The 16,339-nt window shown below is 40.1% G+C and overlaps 1 protein-coding gene across 1 annotated transcript; it reads right to left on the bottom strand.

Moving 5' to 3' along the window:
- Positions 1-3,295: 3,295 nt before the first annotated feature.
- Positions 3,296-15,258, bottom strand: UFM1 (ubiquitin fold modifier 1). Its single transcript, XM_009568701.2, has 6 exons — positions 15,164-15,258; positions 15,021-15,077; positions 13,576-13,633; positions 11,455-11,494; positions 11,008-11,040; positions 3,296-5,703 (listed from the first exon to the last, which is right to left on the bottom strand). Coding segments are annotated over exons 1-6 (258 nt in total). The 5' UTR covers positions 15,166-15,258; the 3' UTR covers positions 3,296-5,635.
- Positions 15,259-16,339: the final 1,081 nt, after the last annotated feature.

Below are 16,339 nucleotides of genomic sequence, written 5' to 3'. Positions count from 1 at the left end.
GATGTCAAGTCTCATCAGTCCCTGAAACACCAAAGTGCTCTCATTTTTATGATCCTCTAGAGATTTATTTTAACCCTATCTAAGCATTTTCCATGGCTGCAGATTTTTCTGGCATTGTTATATTCCACTGGCATATCAGTAAGACAGAAGAAATTTAAAAGCCACATGGTAAATCACTGCTTTCCTCTGTCATTTGCAGATGTTCAGATATGGTGCTTAAATCTTCAGCAATCCCTGATCCTAAAGGCTGAAAATCAATGGAAGATCTCCATCTTAAGTTTCTATGGCCACAAGATTATAAATAAAAATTGAATCAGTAAACTTCAGACCAGCTTTTAAATGACAGATTCCTGGACCCAAGACTACAGTGCACTGACTGTCCTGCAATCTCTCTCTGGAATAAGTCTGTCTTGCAAACAGTTGGAGGTTGTGCAAAACAGAGCCATGAAATAAGAATAACCAGTACCTGAGCTCAACCTGACCACTCTTTGTGCTACAGATGCATTGATCTGGAACAGTATTTAGTCAAGAAGTGGGAATTAAATGAATCTGACATAAATAATTGGACTGGTTTGATTTCATTTTCACCCATAAAGGATAACATCAACTACTGTACAGTTGGCAAGACGTGCTGTGCCCTTGTTCATGTACTAACAATCTGCCCTGCATGGATGGTGTTTACTGACATTGAGTGCTGGTATGATCTTTCACTATTCATGCTGGGGGAAAAGATGCCTAGCTGCTGTTATTGTTAGCCAGTATTATTTGTACCCTCCTCAACAGCCCATAGCAATAGAACAGAACCCCGTCACCAGTTAATGGGTCTCTACTGCTAAATAACTACTGCTAACTGGAAACGTCAATGTAAAAATAAATTGAAAGATGTTAATTTTTCAAGCAACATGGATCTCTCTGACAGCATTTTATTACAGTAATGCTATTTACATTCCCTCCCCCGCCCACATGAGGAAAAAGTGGTTTAGAAAGCTACTGCAATGAACGTTACCTGATCAGCTACACTCAATGTTGTCTTTTTGTTTTCAATTTAAATGTAAAAAAATTAATTTACAAAATGTTCAATATTAACATCAAAATGAATGATGTGCATCCATATTTCACCTATCAGACTCCAGACTTCTCATGTAACTGTCACAGCATCACAGCTTCCACGTAACAGTACAGCATATTAAGATTTTGACTGTTTCCTCTGGTCAAACTTACTGCCACACCAGCAGGAGGTCAAAGACTAAGTCTTTATAGGTATTCTGAGAAAGTACAGGTATGTAGAGCAAAAAGTGCTCTACTAGGAAGAGCTGGGGCTCCGTCATGTTTCCACTACCTGGATCAATACCTAAGGTAATGCAAGATATATCTACTTCTCTAAAGAAAAAGTAGGAAGAGAGGGATCAAGGAAATAAATGGCCAGGGACTCTTAGGTTGGAAAGCACCCCTAGGGTTTATCTGGTTGACATGGGTCAGCCTCAGCTATATCAGTTCTCAGAGCCTTGTACAATCACCTTCTGAGTATCAGCAAAGATGAAGACTCCACAGCCTCTGTTCACAACCATTTCCACTGTCCAAGCACACTATGAATACTTCTTTCCTTAGAATTAATGAGAAATTTCCATTTGACAATCTACGTCCATTGCTTTCACCATCTACTTCCAAATCAATTTTGTCTTCATCTTCTATACAACCACCCCTTAGACATTTGAAAGATTCCCCCTTACCTTTCCCTGCTTCAGGCCAAAAAAAGCCAGGTCTGCCACTCTCTCCTCCTCCATTACGTGCTTCAGTTCCCAAACTATTCTGGTAGCCCAGTTTGCCAATGCTCTTCATTTGTACTGTACGCCCTCCAAAACTCTGCTAACCACAAAGATGTGTATTGAGATTATGTGGCAAGGTTTTGGTCATGGGAAGGGGGGTGTGCAGCTACAGTGGTGGCTTTAGTAAGAGGCTTCTAGAAGCTTTCCCTTTGTCTGATAGAACCAATGGCAGCTGGCTACAAGACAGACCCACCATTGCCCAAGGCCAAGCCCATCAACAACAGTGGTAGCACCTCTGGGATAATCTAGTTAAGAAGGAGGCCAAAAATGCACAACTGCAGACAGAAAGAGAAGTGAGAACGACAAGCTTTCCCTACACTCCCACCAAGGCTGCTGAACTTGCTGTATAAAGAAGAAAAACAATACGCATTCAACTAGTTATATCACATAAAAAAGCAAGGTTTCACGCAAATAAGTTCTTGTAATTTTGGCTATGAACATGTCCCTGGGAGGTTTGTATCACATGCTAAACATCAAGATCAAACAACAGCAAGTAGGCAGTACAATGCTGTAACATAATATTGACAGGAGGCAAAAGTGCCTGTCCGGAAAGGTATTCACAAACGTTAACTTTAGCCCCCGCAGGTTAATGCTTCAATGGCTTATTCCTAGTCAATACAAGAGAAAGGCTCCTCCAGAGGGCTACTCAGATCTGAAGATTCATTTAGCCACTCAGTCTCTGAGAAGGAACCTCACTTCCATTAAATTCAGAAACAGCATGAAGAGATTAGCCTCAAACACATCACGATACCCTTGTGAAGATATTTACCTTCCATCAGTAGGAACAGTGGCTGAAATTCACTAGTGAGAGGTACAATTGAGTACACTGTTTTTAAATCTGAATACTATGGACTGATTTTACTCAGCTAGAGCTTAGTGCCCTGCCAGTAGCACTGAAACTCAGTCTTCACAGTGCTACTAGGATGATTTATTTTTTTCTACTGCCAGTAAAAGTGATCCTTTGACGGCCAGCCACATCCTGCCACACAAACAACTGTTGTGCCCCCAGCACCTTCAGAATCCACTAACATTCTGCAGTCATGCTGGCAAAGCTCCTTTTCTCACTCTGCTCATTGTATCACTGAAGCAGCAGTAGAAGCTGGCTTTTCACCATCAACGTAAACACAAAGAAGCAATATTTTCAATTTCTGACACCTGCTATCAACAATGGTTATTATTTAGTAGCAGCATGAGAGAAAAATTGTCGTTTAATCTCAAACACAGAAAAAAGTTGTATTTTGTGGCTTGCGAACGTAACCCATAGCACTGACAAGACTATCATCAGGGGCATTTCCTAACTCTTCCAGTTCTTCTACACTTTATCAGATCATTATGTCTCCCGTCCTGAAGAATTTCCATGATATCTTCAAATTCTGTCATATAATAGATTTGAGAAAAGAATAAGACTTGTATAATACTGTATAAAGCAAAAGAATGACTACAGCTCTGTAAAAGTCTTGGTGTGGTGGGACTTTTCAGATCAATGCTTTTTGATTCTGTCAAAATTTATCTTCACAGAGTATCTTTGTATAAACCAGCCAACTTTTTACAAATGTAAAATACAGAAAAAAACAAAGACCTTTTAAATTGACTTCAGCCAAGGTGTGACACAGTTAATCACAAAAAACAGAAGTCTTTTAATTTAACATCCATCAAGTTATAACCAGATTCAGAGACAATACAAACTGTAGGTAGAGTCAGTTTTCAAAGTATGACTTTTAAAGTATGGTCAGACAAACCCATACAAGTCAGAGTACAGGACTTTTCACAATCTTACGACAACTCCCAAGTTCTAGAACGCCTGGTCCTAAACTTTCATTTTTCCTGTAAAACCATGTCAGACATGACTTAGACATAACAAAATGAACTTGCAAATGTCAAATCAATTTGCAAACATCTGCTACGTATATTTTACCACCAAAATCAAACGTCTTTACCAAACAGAAAAGTTATGTTCAGATTTTAGAGACCACACACAGGTAAAGGTGTAATGAACACAGAACATACTACAAAGACCAGTTATTGTTCCAAATGAATAAATATTTTGCACATTGCATAAACTACTTGCAATGCAGCATATCAAACAAATACTTTATTCTGTGTTATTACCTAATTAAGTGTAAGAAATGTTATCCCCCATTCGAAATTATTTTTACATAACCATCTTTTGCATGACACCAGAGCATCTCAGTTTCAAAATGCATTTAACCACGATGGTCTTTACAAAACAATTTTGCACCCTCAGACTGGAGGAAAAAAACCTTCATTTGTTATATTTGGGTGTATACATTATATTGAATATTCAAGTGTATATATCAGGTGTTTTTTCAGATATTCAGTCAAGAGATTTTCAGACAAAAAGTACAAGTAATTAATTTGGTTAATCCTAAATATATTGTGGCATTAGATTAATAGAAACTATGCACTCTGCCCTTTAGGGGCAGTTTTCTGTATAATTCTGCATAATAAGAATCTTTTGGCTTGAAATGAAACTTAAAGGATGTTGATTAAAAGGTGAAAGGACAGAGTTGTTCATTACTGTTAAAATTTTATTAAGAATATGAGAGAAGAACAAAGTTTGCACTTTTATCATATAATCAATTATTAAAATAAAGAAAAATCCAGAATTTTACAATTCATCTTAGAGCTGGAAAACGTCTATGGTCAAATATCACTTTCAAGAGTTTTCCTCTATATACTGAATTTATACCGGTTCAGACAGCATTTAGTACTTCTGCACTATCTGACATATTAGCTGAACACCTTTCTAGAGCACTATTATTGCACGGGACAGTTGTATTACTGACAATACTATTTAACCAAGCACTACATTGCCTATTGTTCTTTCCGTTAAATTCAGCAGGGCAGAAAAAAATTGAATAAGGATAAGATTCTGCCAAATATATTAAATCACAAAACAGATTACCAGTTCAAGAAAAGCAGCAATTTCTCTAATTAAAATACACAACTGGTACTTTACCCCAGCAATTTATAAACAAGAAGCATATAATCTGAACACAAACATTTCAGAATTCTAGTCTGTTTCCGATCCAACAAACAGTATCAAAACAAGACTTTTAGAAAGAATGAATACTAGATTGCTGAAAAAGGAATGACATATTTGACCAGTACCTACACAAGCCCAAATCACACTGCAGTCCTTCTCAGCTGATGGCACTTCATGTCAGGATGCTAGGTCTCAAATTAAATGCAGTTTCAGGGAATTTAACTTCACAACATGTCAAATGAAGTTTTGACATATAGATAGCTCAGTTTTCTCCTTTGGCAGTTATTTACTTATTTGAGTAACAAACCCCTGGAATAAGCTTAATACTTTAACCATGGGAAAACTGTTCCTCTAAACATGGATGTAAACTTAGAAAAAACAATAAAGGAAAAAATTTAAAAGTTTTAGCACTCAGTAGGAAAAATTTCTTTGTAGCAAACCCACAACACAGTTCCCCCTTCCACAATGTAGGCTCAGCAACATCCAATATTTTAAATATCTATTGATAGTGATTGTGTTTACCCTTGTAGCGTCAGTAACACCAATAGAGAAGCCCATGTTTCTTTCAGGAACATAATATGGAATCAGCCCATTCTTCTACTAGTCAGGGAAGAATCGGTGTATGAGTTCATATATTTGAACACAAAATGAAACCTTATCTCTGTTTCAAAGAAAAAAAATCAAATCCAGGAAGTATTTTTTGCTAGCTTTAATAAAAGCCAATTCATTAGTTGCATTTTTGAGTTCTGAAAAGGCCTTTGCTGCATGGCAATGTCACTTATTTCGAAGCTTTCAGTAGATGTTAAGATCTCCCAACTCGATCTCTAGGAATAATCCGCAGATCTGAACCGTGCTTTAGAAATACATTTCCTAAAAGAACAAACAAAATAGAATGTGTTACCCACTGATCAAATAAAATCTTCAACAAGCACACACATTTAAAGGATAATAATGCTAGGCCACTGGTTAACATCTTTGTAGCAATTCCTCTAATATACTAGAAATGCATTGTTTATGTTCCCATGGATTTTCATCTTATTCCTCTTACTCCACAGAGCTCTCGTTTTTAAATAAAAATATCAGACCCAATTACAGTAAGACTTGCAAGCTATGGCCTTTCAAACTTTGCAGTTCCATACCTGCATATCTGATTTCATTTATATACCATAATAATTTCAAAATAAGGAAGTTTTACTTCTCTGTAATTATTTTTTTTTTTAATCTTGAAGTCATTCATGCATATACTTAATTTTAATTTTCCCCATGGTTCAGTACTTATCTGCTTCTAACTTCAGAACCTTAACTGTACTTTTCTTTTAGGAAGACCTTCCACACATCCAAGCATAAGTCAGTCTCATTTTAGCATAAAAGAATCTTGAACTTCATACTTATTACTATGTAGCTTAAATTATGATAGTCTTTTCAAAAGGTCATAGTACAAAAATCAGACATTTCTAATACTTCAACATCTAGAATATTTTCTGTATGTATTCAGGTTAATATTCTTCTATTAAATGTAACATTTGAAAATGAAAGCACATTGCTAAAAGCGATGTGTTATTTAATAGGGAACTTTTCTTTTAACTTCATACTGCTACTCCATGAAACAGACTACATGTAACTCTACAATATCAGGTTTTAAACAGGTCTTATTCATTTTCACACTGACTTGCAAGAACAGAATAATTGCATATCTCTCCCAAGCACCCCATTTCAAGAAAGCAGAGTGCTTTCTTAAAAAAAGATCAAGATATTTAACATTTGTTCAGGTTATTAGCCTATCGGAACAAAGCTACTCTTTTTCAAACTTCATTTTTCCAGCATGTGGATCAGGATCCAAACCGTTCTGCTTATTCAATACAACAAGTATTAGAAAACCAGCTCAAAAGAATATATTATCAGAAGATAGTCTGTATTTAGAGAACTGCCAAGATCACATACTGAAGAGGTCTACAAAAATCACTAAACACAAACGTGTCACACCAGCAAACTAGAGAACTAAGCTTACTAACCTAGATTAAAGGTATTCGTATTGCAATGGCCATCATAGAACTCAAATTTTAAACCAGGCCACAGCTGCATTTCATGCAGACAGCAGTTCACTCCACCTCTCAGCCTGTTTCCATCACTAATATTACAGTGGTTTTATTAAAGTTACAGCATACTATTCCCTGAACTATCAAGGATTTAAAATTCAATACCGGAATTAAGTGCTAAGCCAAGACTTGTCAGCTTTCATTTCCCCTGCTCTATAGAATCATGTAGGAAGAATGAAAGTCATACTTGAAAGTACTTTTATTCAGAAAGGTGGGGAAATCGTGAAACAGTACAAAGACTCAGAAATCCCCAAGGATTACTAAGATTTTATTCCTGGATCACCTTAGTTTAGGAAGTTTCTGAAGCCTAAAGTAATTGTTCGATCTATAGGAACTTTAATGTATGCAAAAAAAAGAAGGGAAAAAATAGTTCATTTTACTCTTATCAAGTTTCTAAGATACCAATTAATAAAGCTGAACACAAAGTTATATCTAAGCCGTATGTGTTAACTTCTAAACTGAGGAAAGAACTTGGCCTGGGTCTTTGGTTTGATGTAGGTTTTGTTTGGTTGTGGTTCTTTTGGGCGGAGTTGGGTTTGAGGGCAGTTTCCATACTCCCGCACCCCACTTAAAGGCAACACCACATAGCAGTGTCAGGGCAACAGTGCCTTCTATGTTACAAAAAATAATCCATGCACAATCCATGTGCTTAAACCTACATTTGCAGATAAGATTAAGCCTGTGATGAAAACATTTTGCATCAAGATGTTTTTGATTTATCCAATCCTTGATTATGAGATGTTATCTTATATTGATACTGAATAATTCTTCAATGTTTATAAGAATTTAGGAGATGTAAAGCAAATCATCTCAATATGCACAGTTGCAAGCATGATGAACCACCATATGGACATTTTCATTCAGGAGTCAAGAAGTTCTAAGTACATTTACTTTGCAGGATTAAACTACAACTAAGTTGAGCTACATAATACAAAATGAAAGTTTACTTTTGAGGAAGAGAAACAGCGTTGAGTATACCTTAACTTAAGCAACTGACTTTATCTGTTTTGCCTAAGTATTTCTGAAATCATAGAATTCCTAGGTTGGACTTGATCTCAAAGGTTGCTTCCAACTGTACCTGTCCACTACTAAGTCATACCCCTCAGCATTCATCTACCTATCTTTTAAATACTACCAGGGATAGTGACTCAATTACCTCCCTGGGTAGCCTACTCCAGTGCCTGATAAACCTTTCAGTGAAGAAGTTTTTCCTAATGTCCAATCTGAACCTCCCCTGGCACAGGCTGAGGCCATTCCCTCTCATCCCGTCACCTATCACTTCAGCAAAGAGACAAATACCCTCCTTTCAGGTATTTGTAGACAGTGATAAGTTCTCCCCTCAGCTTCCTCTTCTCCAGGCCAAACAACTCCAGTTCCCTCAGCTGCTCCTCGTAAGATTTGTTCTCCAGACCCTTCATCAGCTCCATTGCCCTTCTCTGGACACACCCCAGGACCTCAATGTCCTTCTTGTAGTGAGGGGCCCAGAACTGAACACAGTATTCGAGGTGTGGCCTCACTAGTGCAGAGTATAGGGGTAGAATAACTGCCTTGGTCCTGCTGGCCACTCTGTTTCTGATAAAGGCCAGGATGCCATAGGCTTTCTTGGCCACCTGGGCACACTGCTGGCTCATGTTCAGTCACTGTCATCCAGCACCTCCAGGTCCTCTCTCTACCAGGCAACTTTCTAGCCACTCTTCCCCAGACTGTAGCACTGCATGAGGTTGTTGTGTCCCAAATGCAGGACTCAGCACTCGGCCTTGTTAAACCTCATCCCACTGACCTCAGCCCATCGGTCCGGCCTGTTCAGAGCCCTTTTCAAAGCCTCCCTAACCTCAAGGAGATCGACACTTCCTCCCAGCTCAGTGTCATCCACAAACTTACTAAGGGTACATTCAATCCCCTCAGACAGGTCATTGATAAAGATATTGAACAGAAGAGCCCTGGGAGACACCACTTGTGACCAGCCTCCAACTGGATTTAGCTTTGTTTACCACAACTCTTTGGTCCCAGCCATACAGACAGATTTTTACCCAGCAGAAAGTGTGCCTGTCCAGGCTAGTGGAAGGCAGTTTCTCAAGTAGAATACTGTGAGAAATGGTGTCAAAGGCTTTACTGAAGTCCAAGTACACTACATCCACAGCCTTTCCCTCTTCCATTAAGCAGGTCACCTTGTCATAGAAGGTGATCAAGCTAGTTTGGCAGGACCTGCCTTTCATAAACCCATGTGGACTGGGCCTGATCACCCGATTGTCTTGCATGTGCTGTGTGATAGTACTCAAGACCTGCTCCATGATCTTCCCCAGCACTGAGGTCAAACTGACAGACCTGTAGTTTCTCAAATCCTCCCTCTGGCCCTTCTTGTAAATTGGTATAACATCTGCCAGTCTCCAGTCAAGTGGAACTTCCCCAGTCAGCCAGGACTGCTGGCAGGAAAGGGGTTTGGCAAGCACTTCTGCCAGCTCCCTTAACTCCCTCAAGGTAGATCCCATCTGGGCCCACAGACTTTTGAATGTCTAATTGGCTGAGCAGGTCTTTAACCACTTCCTCATGGATCATAGGAGCTTTGTCTCCTGGCTCATGAAGTTGAGTACTCAGAGAGCATCCTACCTTACCATTAAAGACTGAGGCAAAGAAGGTATTAAGTACCCCAGCCTTATCCTCATCCTTTGTCACTAATGCCTCCCCTGCATCCAGTAAATGAAGGAGATTCTCCTTGGCCCTCCTTTTGCTGTTGATATATTTGTAGAAAGATTTTTTTTATTATCTTTCACAGAATTGACCAATTTAAGTTCTAGCTGGGCTTTAGCTCTTCTGATTTTCTCTCTACATAATTTCACTTCATCCCTGCAGTGTTCCCAAGATGCCTGCCTCTTCTTCCAAAGCTCATATACTTTCCTCTTTTTTCTGATATCCACCCAGATCTCTCTGCTGGTTTTCTCCCCCCCAGCTCTTTTTCCAGCACACGGGGATGGCCTGCTCTTGTGCTGCCAGGATTTCCTTCTTAGAAAGCACTCAGCCCTTAAAGACTGCCTCCCATATAGAACTTTATCAAACAAATGCTGTTAATACCTTCCTTTCTTATTCTCTCTTTAGATCTGAAAAAAAATAATATGATATGTTCAATAATGACTGGCAGACGGAGAGGACAAATGAATGAGACCTGGCAGAGATTTAATGCAAAAAACGGAGAAGTGGCAATTCTCCATCAACTGTTCATCATATTTGCAAGTAGGAGTAAAATTAGATTCACAGCTTTCATGGATGACTGGGTTCCACAAGCACTTCTGTCATTTTTATCGTATTTTAGTAGAAAGTTAAGAACATTTCTTCCCTAACAAGATACTCCACTCCACCATAACTCTTGTCTCAAATGGATTGAGAGTAGATCACCGTAATAATTTCCAAATTAACTTAAAAGCACAACTATTCAAGAATGGGTCCACAAAAGCCTACTTCCAGACAAATGACAATTCAGAATCTGTACTACATTTACACGTATTTCAGGAGGCGATGGGGAAAAGCTTTACACTTTCCTGTGACAAGGGTAAACTCATGTCTCATAGCAAGCTTCCACAGTTGAAATTAGAAATACCTCACGTGGAGTCCATTGATGATAACAAGAGGGCTAGTGCCAAGAAGATCCTATCCTCTTGAAAACGTGCTTTCCAGAGCACCTAGAGTTCCCGCTTTAAAACCGAGTACTATTTTTTAAACAAATCTCATCAGAAGTGCTGCTAAAATAGCAGATACTTCTACGTTAGATAGTGGGGGGAAAAATATAGCTATTACTTGTTATTTCAGTAACATGTAATACAGTATTGCTCTTTTAAACTGCACACAAAATAGCTAACTGAAAATTAGAAGAGCCTCATTTGTTCACAGACCTAAGTGAACAAATGTTGAACAATAGTTCCGTGTATTTAACTTTTTAGACACTACAGTGATGGCAGTTTCCAACTAATTTCTCCCATTTAAGAAATCAAAATTTAAAATATAAAACAATCCTGAGTGCTATGCATTAGTTTAAAAGAAAAATAACTGAAGTTTTTAACACTGAACTTAATAAGTAATAACTTACCTGCTGTCTGGGCAGGGTTTATTCCTATACCATCTAGGAAAAAAAAAAGAAAGAAGAGCGGAAGACAAAACAGACATATTACATAAACTTACAGGTCAAAAAAATATAACAGACAAACAAGATATAATTATTACAAGATAGAATTATTATGTCATGTCTATATGCAGCTATTTCCTATAACCAAAACTAGCAACGACAGGAGCTAACAAGAGACCTTAGTACAGAAAATCCAAGTTATATATTTGGACAAAACCAAATTAATAATATTAGTGGTTTAATACCTTCATCCCATTCATAAGCCATTTAAACAACCCCGCAACATTATTAAACTCAGTTTGCAATCTGTAGAGGTTGAGAAAGAAAAGACACTTTTGCCATTATCAATACTCCTTCACTGGAGCTAAAATAAAAAAACTATTAAAAAATATATACAAACTATATTCTTACCATTTGTTATAATGGCACTTGTTGCTGCAGGAACTTTGAACTAAGGGAAATAAGAGTAGCACAAATAACATAAAAGCCATAGTTAAAACAGAAAATACATGGGGAATAGCCAAAGCAATTATAATTTTAGCTGTTCAAGGTACACAAAAATTATGAGAAAAGATGCCTGTCAGATTTATAGATATAGTAAAATAAACATTTAAAGTCAAAGTTGATTAGAGACCTCAATACAGAATAAGACATTTGCAAGAGTCAACAACTAATTAAATCAATTATTATTGATTAGATAAAATATAAAAGTTAAGCCTCTGCTCAGTTAAGAAATATTAGTTCTTACTGTACTAAACAAAACAATACCTGAAACATATAGAAATGAACTTCTAAGAAGCATATCTGTTATGTCTAACAGGAGTTAAACAAGAATCAGCTTGAGCTAATGTTGGTTAATTTTGACCAATTTCCTAGCTTTCTCCCTGGCTTTATCGGGACCTCTCCAACTGCACTGCTTCAAGAGAAGAGTTCACTCCAGGATTTGTTTACAAAGATAAGCTCCAAGAGCACTGCATCAAAACTGGCTCCTTACTCATATGTCTATCACTAACCTAAGCAGTCTTTGCACCCCCTGTCACCACTGCGTGCCTCCGCAGTGCCCCACTTCCATGCACATGGTAAGCAGTCATACAGAGCCTCCAAAACACCTCTACCATAATTCTATAAAACCGTGCTGATCCAGAGTGGTCTGAGGTCAAACTGCAAAACTCACATGGATGCTCAAAATACTCACATCAGCTTAAAGAACGGTTTGCTAAATGTGGATATTTAAGTAATTCATTCTTTTCTAAATCTATTTCACAGAGGATCCTATCACCAACTAACATTGTGGTTACTTGAGTAGTTGAAGTTAACAGGTTTCATGGCAACCCTCCCACAAGATGTGGCCCCTCTCTCCTGACACTCCCAACTCTTCAGGCCAACTTCCACCTTTTCTAGTCCCACATACTAGTCTTTTAGACTTTCAGTCCAGGTCTCTATGTATGGATTGTATGGACACAGCTGTATTAGTGCAGATTAAAATAAGCAAAAATAAAACACAGTAAGAAAAAGGCAACTAGATCAGCAAGTATCTTCAACAGAATTTGTTATTCTATATATTTGTTCTGTTCAAGTAAACTTACAACAGACAAACAATCCACTGCCTCCCTTCACAAGCCGTGTTTCCACTAAGAACTTCTGTCACATAGTGGTATAACACTAACAATATAAGAAGATTCAAGACACTCAGTCCATTATCCTTCCTAATTATTTATTTTATTACAATCCCAATGCTTGAATAAATGAAATTTTCAGCAACCCCAAATTTCCCAATTTTTCCTAAAAAGACAGAAGGGGAATCTCAAGAACAGACTCTCAGCTGAATCTTTTTTCCTCACTAGATGAAAAACCCATTATGTTTTGAGCACCGTATTTTGCTGTTGACACTCAGATGGATGCCTCTTAACTTGAAACAAATAGGACGTATCTCTTCAATCACATGACACAAGCATTTATTGGTTTTGGATTCCATGTGAAACATCAAACACTAAGAAACCAAATAACACATTAACCAAGCATTAGTCACTTGAGTCTGTTTTTTTAATTTACCCCATACACTCAATCTCAATACCTTCTACTACAAAAAATTATGGTTACCAAAGTCAGAGATTACTGGGACCAAATGCGAGAAAAGTTAAGAAATTCCTGAATAATTCCAAAGAATTTTCTGGATATTCTACATAAGCAATTACGAGTATTAACTATTCAACAGCAGCATCTTTTAGTTATGTTCCCTGTCATAAACTTGTGAATGATAATAAAAACTTGTGAATAATAAATGATTTAATTTAATTGAAGAAAAGAACAAGAAGTGTGTCAATATCTGCCGCTGAAGTGTGAACTGTGCAAGAATTCCTAAGTTTCAGATTCTGAAAGTTTCAGCAGGCCCCCGCTGACACCAGTAAAGCTTTACATATCCAACAACAGCATTCTGAGTACTGAATTAACCATTTCATTTTACAATTAAAAAGCTTTTGCTTTCATGAATGTACAAAAAGTCAAAACCCAATGTCAGAACTTTCTACTTACTTCTTCTGCAGCAAACTTCAAGACAGCTGTGAAAGGCGTGCTTTCAGGTACACTTAACCTGCAATTACAACATAAATAAATACGTGACTGCTAAGACAAATTAAAAAGCAACTTTATTTACTATTGAACTAATAAAAACTTTACTTTTACCAATGGTAGTACCCTTAGCAAAGGCATGTATGTACTACTTAAGGCCTGGATCAAATCCTAAAAGGATACACATAGCAGTAGAACAAGGTAGCAAAGCCCTGACAGGCGAGTTCCCCACCAAAATCCGCCTCCCATTTCACATGGAGGGAGAAAAATGCCTTTTCCACCAGTGCAACAGCCCCCTCAGGACAGCCATTCAAAGCCACACAACCCATGAGCACCCGTTTGCACTGCTGCCAGTTTCACAGCCTCCTCACATAGAATCACAGAATACTTTGGGTTGGAAAGGATCTTAAAAATCATCTAGTTCCAACTCCCCTGCCATGGGCAGGGACATCCCACTAGATCAGGCTACCCAGGGCCCCATCCAACCTGGCACTGAACACCTCCAGGGATGGGGCATCCACAACTTCCCTGGGCAGCCCTTTCCAGTGCCTCACCACTCTCATCGTGAAAAAATTGTTTTTTATGTCTAGTCTAAACCTGCTCTGCTCCAGTTTATACCCACTACCCTGAGTTCTATCACTACAAGCCTTTGTGAATAGTCCCTCCCCAGCTTTCTTTTAGGCCCCTTCAGATACTGGAAGATCGCTATAAGATCTCCTCTGAGCCTTCTCTTCTCCAGGCTGAACAAGCCCAGTTCTCTCAGCCTGTCCTCGTATGGGAATTGTTCCAGCCCTCCGATCATCTTTGTAGCCCTCCTCTGGACCTGTTCCAACAGCTTCATACGCTTCTTATGCTGAAGATTCCAGAAATGGACACAATACTCCAGATGGGGTCTCACAAAAGAGGCATAGAGGGGCAGAATCCCATCCCTTGCCCTGCTGGCCACTTTTGATGCAGCCCAGGATACAGTTGGCCTTCTGGGCTGCAAGTGCACATCGCCAGCCCGCATAGAGCTTCTCATCAACCAGCACCCCCAAGTCCTTCTCTGCAGGGCTACTCTCAAGCACATCATCCCCCATCCTGTATTGAAACTGTGGATTGCCCCGACACAAGTGCAGGCCCTTGCACTTGGCCTTGTTGAACCTCATGAGGCTCTCACAGGCCAACTTCTCCAGTCTGTCCAGGGCCCTCTGGATGACATCCCGTTCTTCTGGTGTGGCAACTGCACCACTCAGCTTGGTATCATCTGGAAACTTGCTCAGGGTGCACATCACGCAACGACACCAGCAGCGACGTGTCCCTGCCCATGCCAGGGGGTTGGAACTGAATGATATTTAAGGTCCCTTCTAACTCAAATTACGATTCTATGACACCGGCAGCGACAGCCCGGCCCCAGCCTCACCACTCACACTTTGTAGGGCAGCCGCGGGTCCGAGGTGAGCGTTACTTTAAAGGTGACCTTCGACCTGGGGGCAAGAAGGAGAGAGCACAGGTTAAGTCTGTAGGGAAGACAACCAGGACAGTGAGACCGCTCCCTGCCTCCCTCCCTTACATGATGCCGCGGCCCCGCTCCACTCCGACACGTCAAACACCGCCCGGAGCCCCAGGGGGCCTTCGCGGCCCCTGCCGCCTCCTGGGCTGCCCGCGGCGAGCCTGATTGACAAAGGGAAACTAAACGCACCCCGCCGGCAGCTGCGAGGGAAGGACCTGGGGGTGTTCTGCCTCAGAACCCGTCTGAAGCGGGGAGGATAGAGGCTGAAGGGTGGACGAGTGCATCGGAGAACGGCGGTGAGGATTTTTGATAAGGCAGCAGCTCCAGCTGTCCCGCTGTTGAGCTATGACCTCGGTACTAGGACCCCGAGGTTTCCGTAGGCGGTGTGGAGCGGCGAGTGGGCGGACCCGGAGGAGTGGGAGAGAGGACGGGGCGAGGACTTGATGTGTCTCCCCTGGGCCCCGTCCCGTGCTCCGTGTCCCCCCTTTGCCCCTCCACCCCGCCTCCCCTCTTGCCCCTGTCCCGTGCCCAGCACAGTTAAGGGACAGCGTGTGGTATGCTGCCCGCCCCACACCAGGCCGGCGGGGTCGGGTGTGCGGGGCCGTGAAACAAGGATGAGTCCCCAGCAGAGGCCTGGTGGATTTCATTGCGTGTTCGTATATACCCGCGTGTGTGTGTATGTGTGTGTGTGTATTTATTTATATGCGTGTGAGTATATGTAAATGTGTGTGTGAGTACGTGGCGGTGGTTCATCCTTGGGTTTGGATACCAGAGGTTTCGGGTCCGTGTGTTCTAAAACCAAAATGTTCCACAGGTGCCTGTTGCAGCTGTGTAGGGAAAGATGGATGCAAATACAAACCAATTCTCACAGCCTTAATACTCGAAATCCTTCACGTCTTTCTTGTGATGGAAGCTAGAGGGTGGAATTTTGGTTGGAGTAGTTTGCAGGAGCTTTTATGGCAGAAAAGCAGCAGTTTCTGTGTTTGTAGCTTTTGGCAAGCTAATTTCTTTTAAAGGCTTGCATGGAAATGCAAAGTAGTTTGGTTTTTGTTGTTTTTTTGGGTTTATAGTTCCCCCCCCCCCCCATGCTTGTTCATCTGTTAATGCAAGTGATGACCAAGTTTCCAACTCTGAATATGTTACTGTTACCGCTGTAGAAAACATTTGGCAGACTGTTTTTGTATTTTCCACTCACTGCCTTCTGCAGGAAGGACAGCCTTCACTGTAGGCTGAGGT

Source organism: Cuculus canorus, chromosome 1 (assembly GCF_017976375.1).
Source record: "Cuculus canorus isolate bCucCan1 chromosome 1, bCucCan1.pri, whole genome shotgun sequence".
NCBI lineage: Eukaryota > Metazoa > Chordata > Aves > Cuculiformes > Cuculidae > Cuculus > Cuculus canorus.
Note: the sequence above shows the minus strand (reverse complement) of the source record. Positions and strands in the feature narration are given on the sequence as shown.

What these genes read in the sequence shown, in the direction of transcription:
- UFM1 (XM_009568701.2), bottom strand. An exon ending in CCGCGGCTGCCCTACAAAGT is followed by an intron (nt 13,634 to 15,020) that starts GTGAGTGGTGAG and finishes TTGTAATTGCAG; the next exon opens with GTTAAGTGTACCTGAAAGCA. An exon ending in AAGTGCCATTATAACAAATG is followed by an intron (nt 11,041 to 11,454) that starts GTAAGAATATAG and finishes TTTTTTTCCTAG; the next exon opens with ATGGTATAGGAATAAACCCT.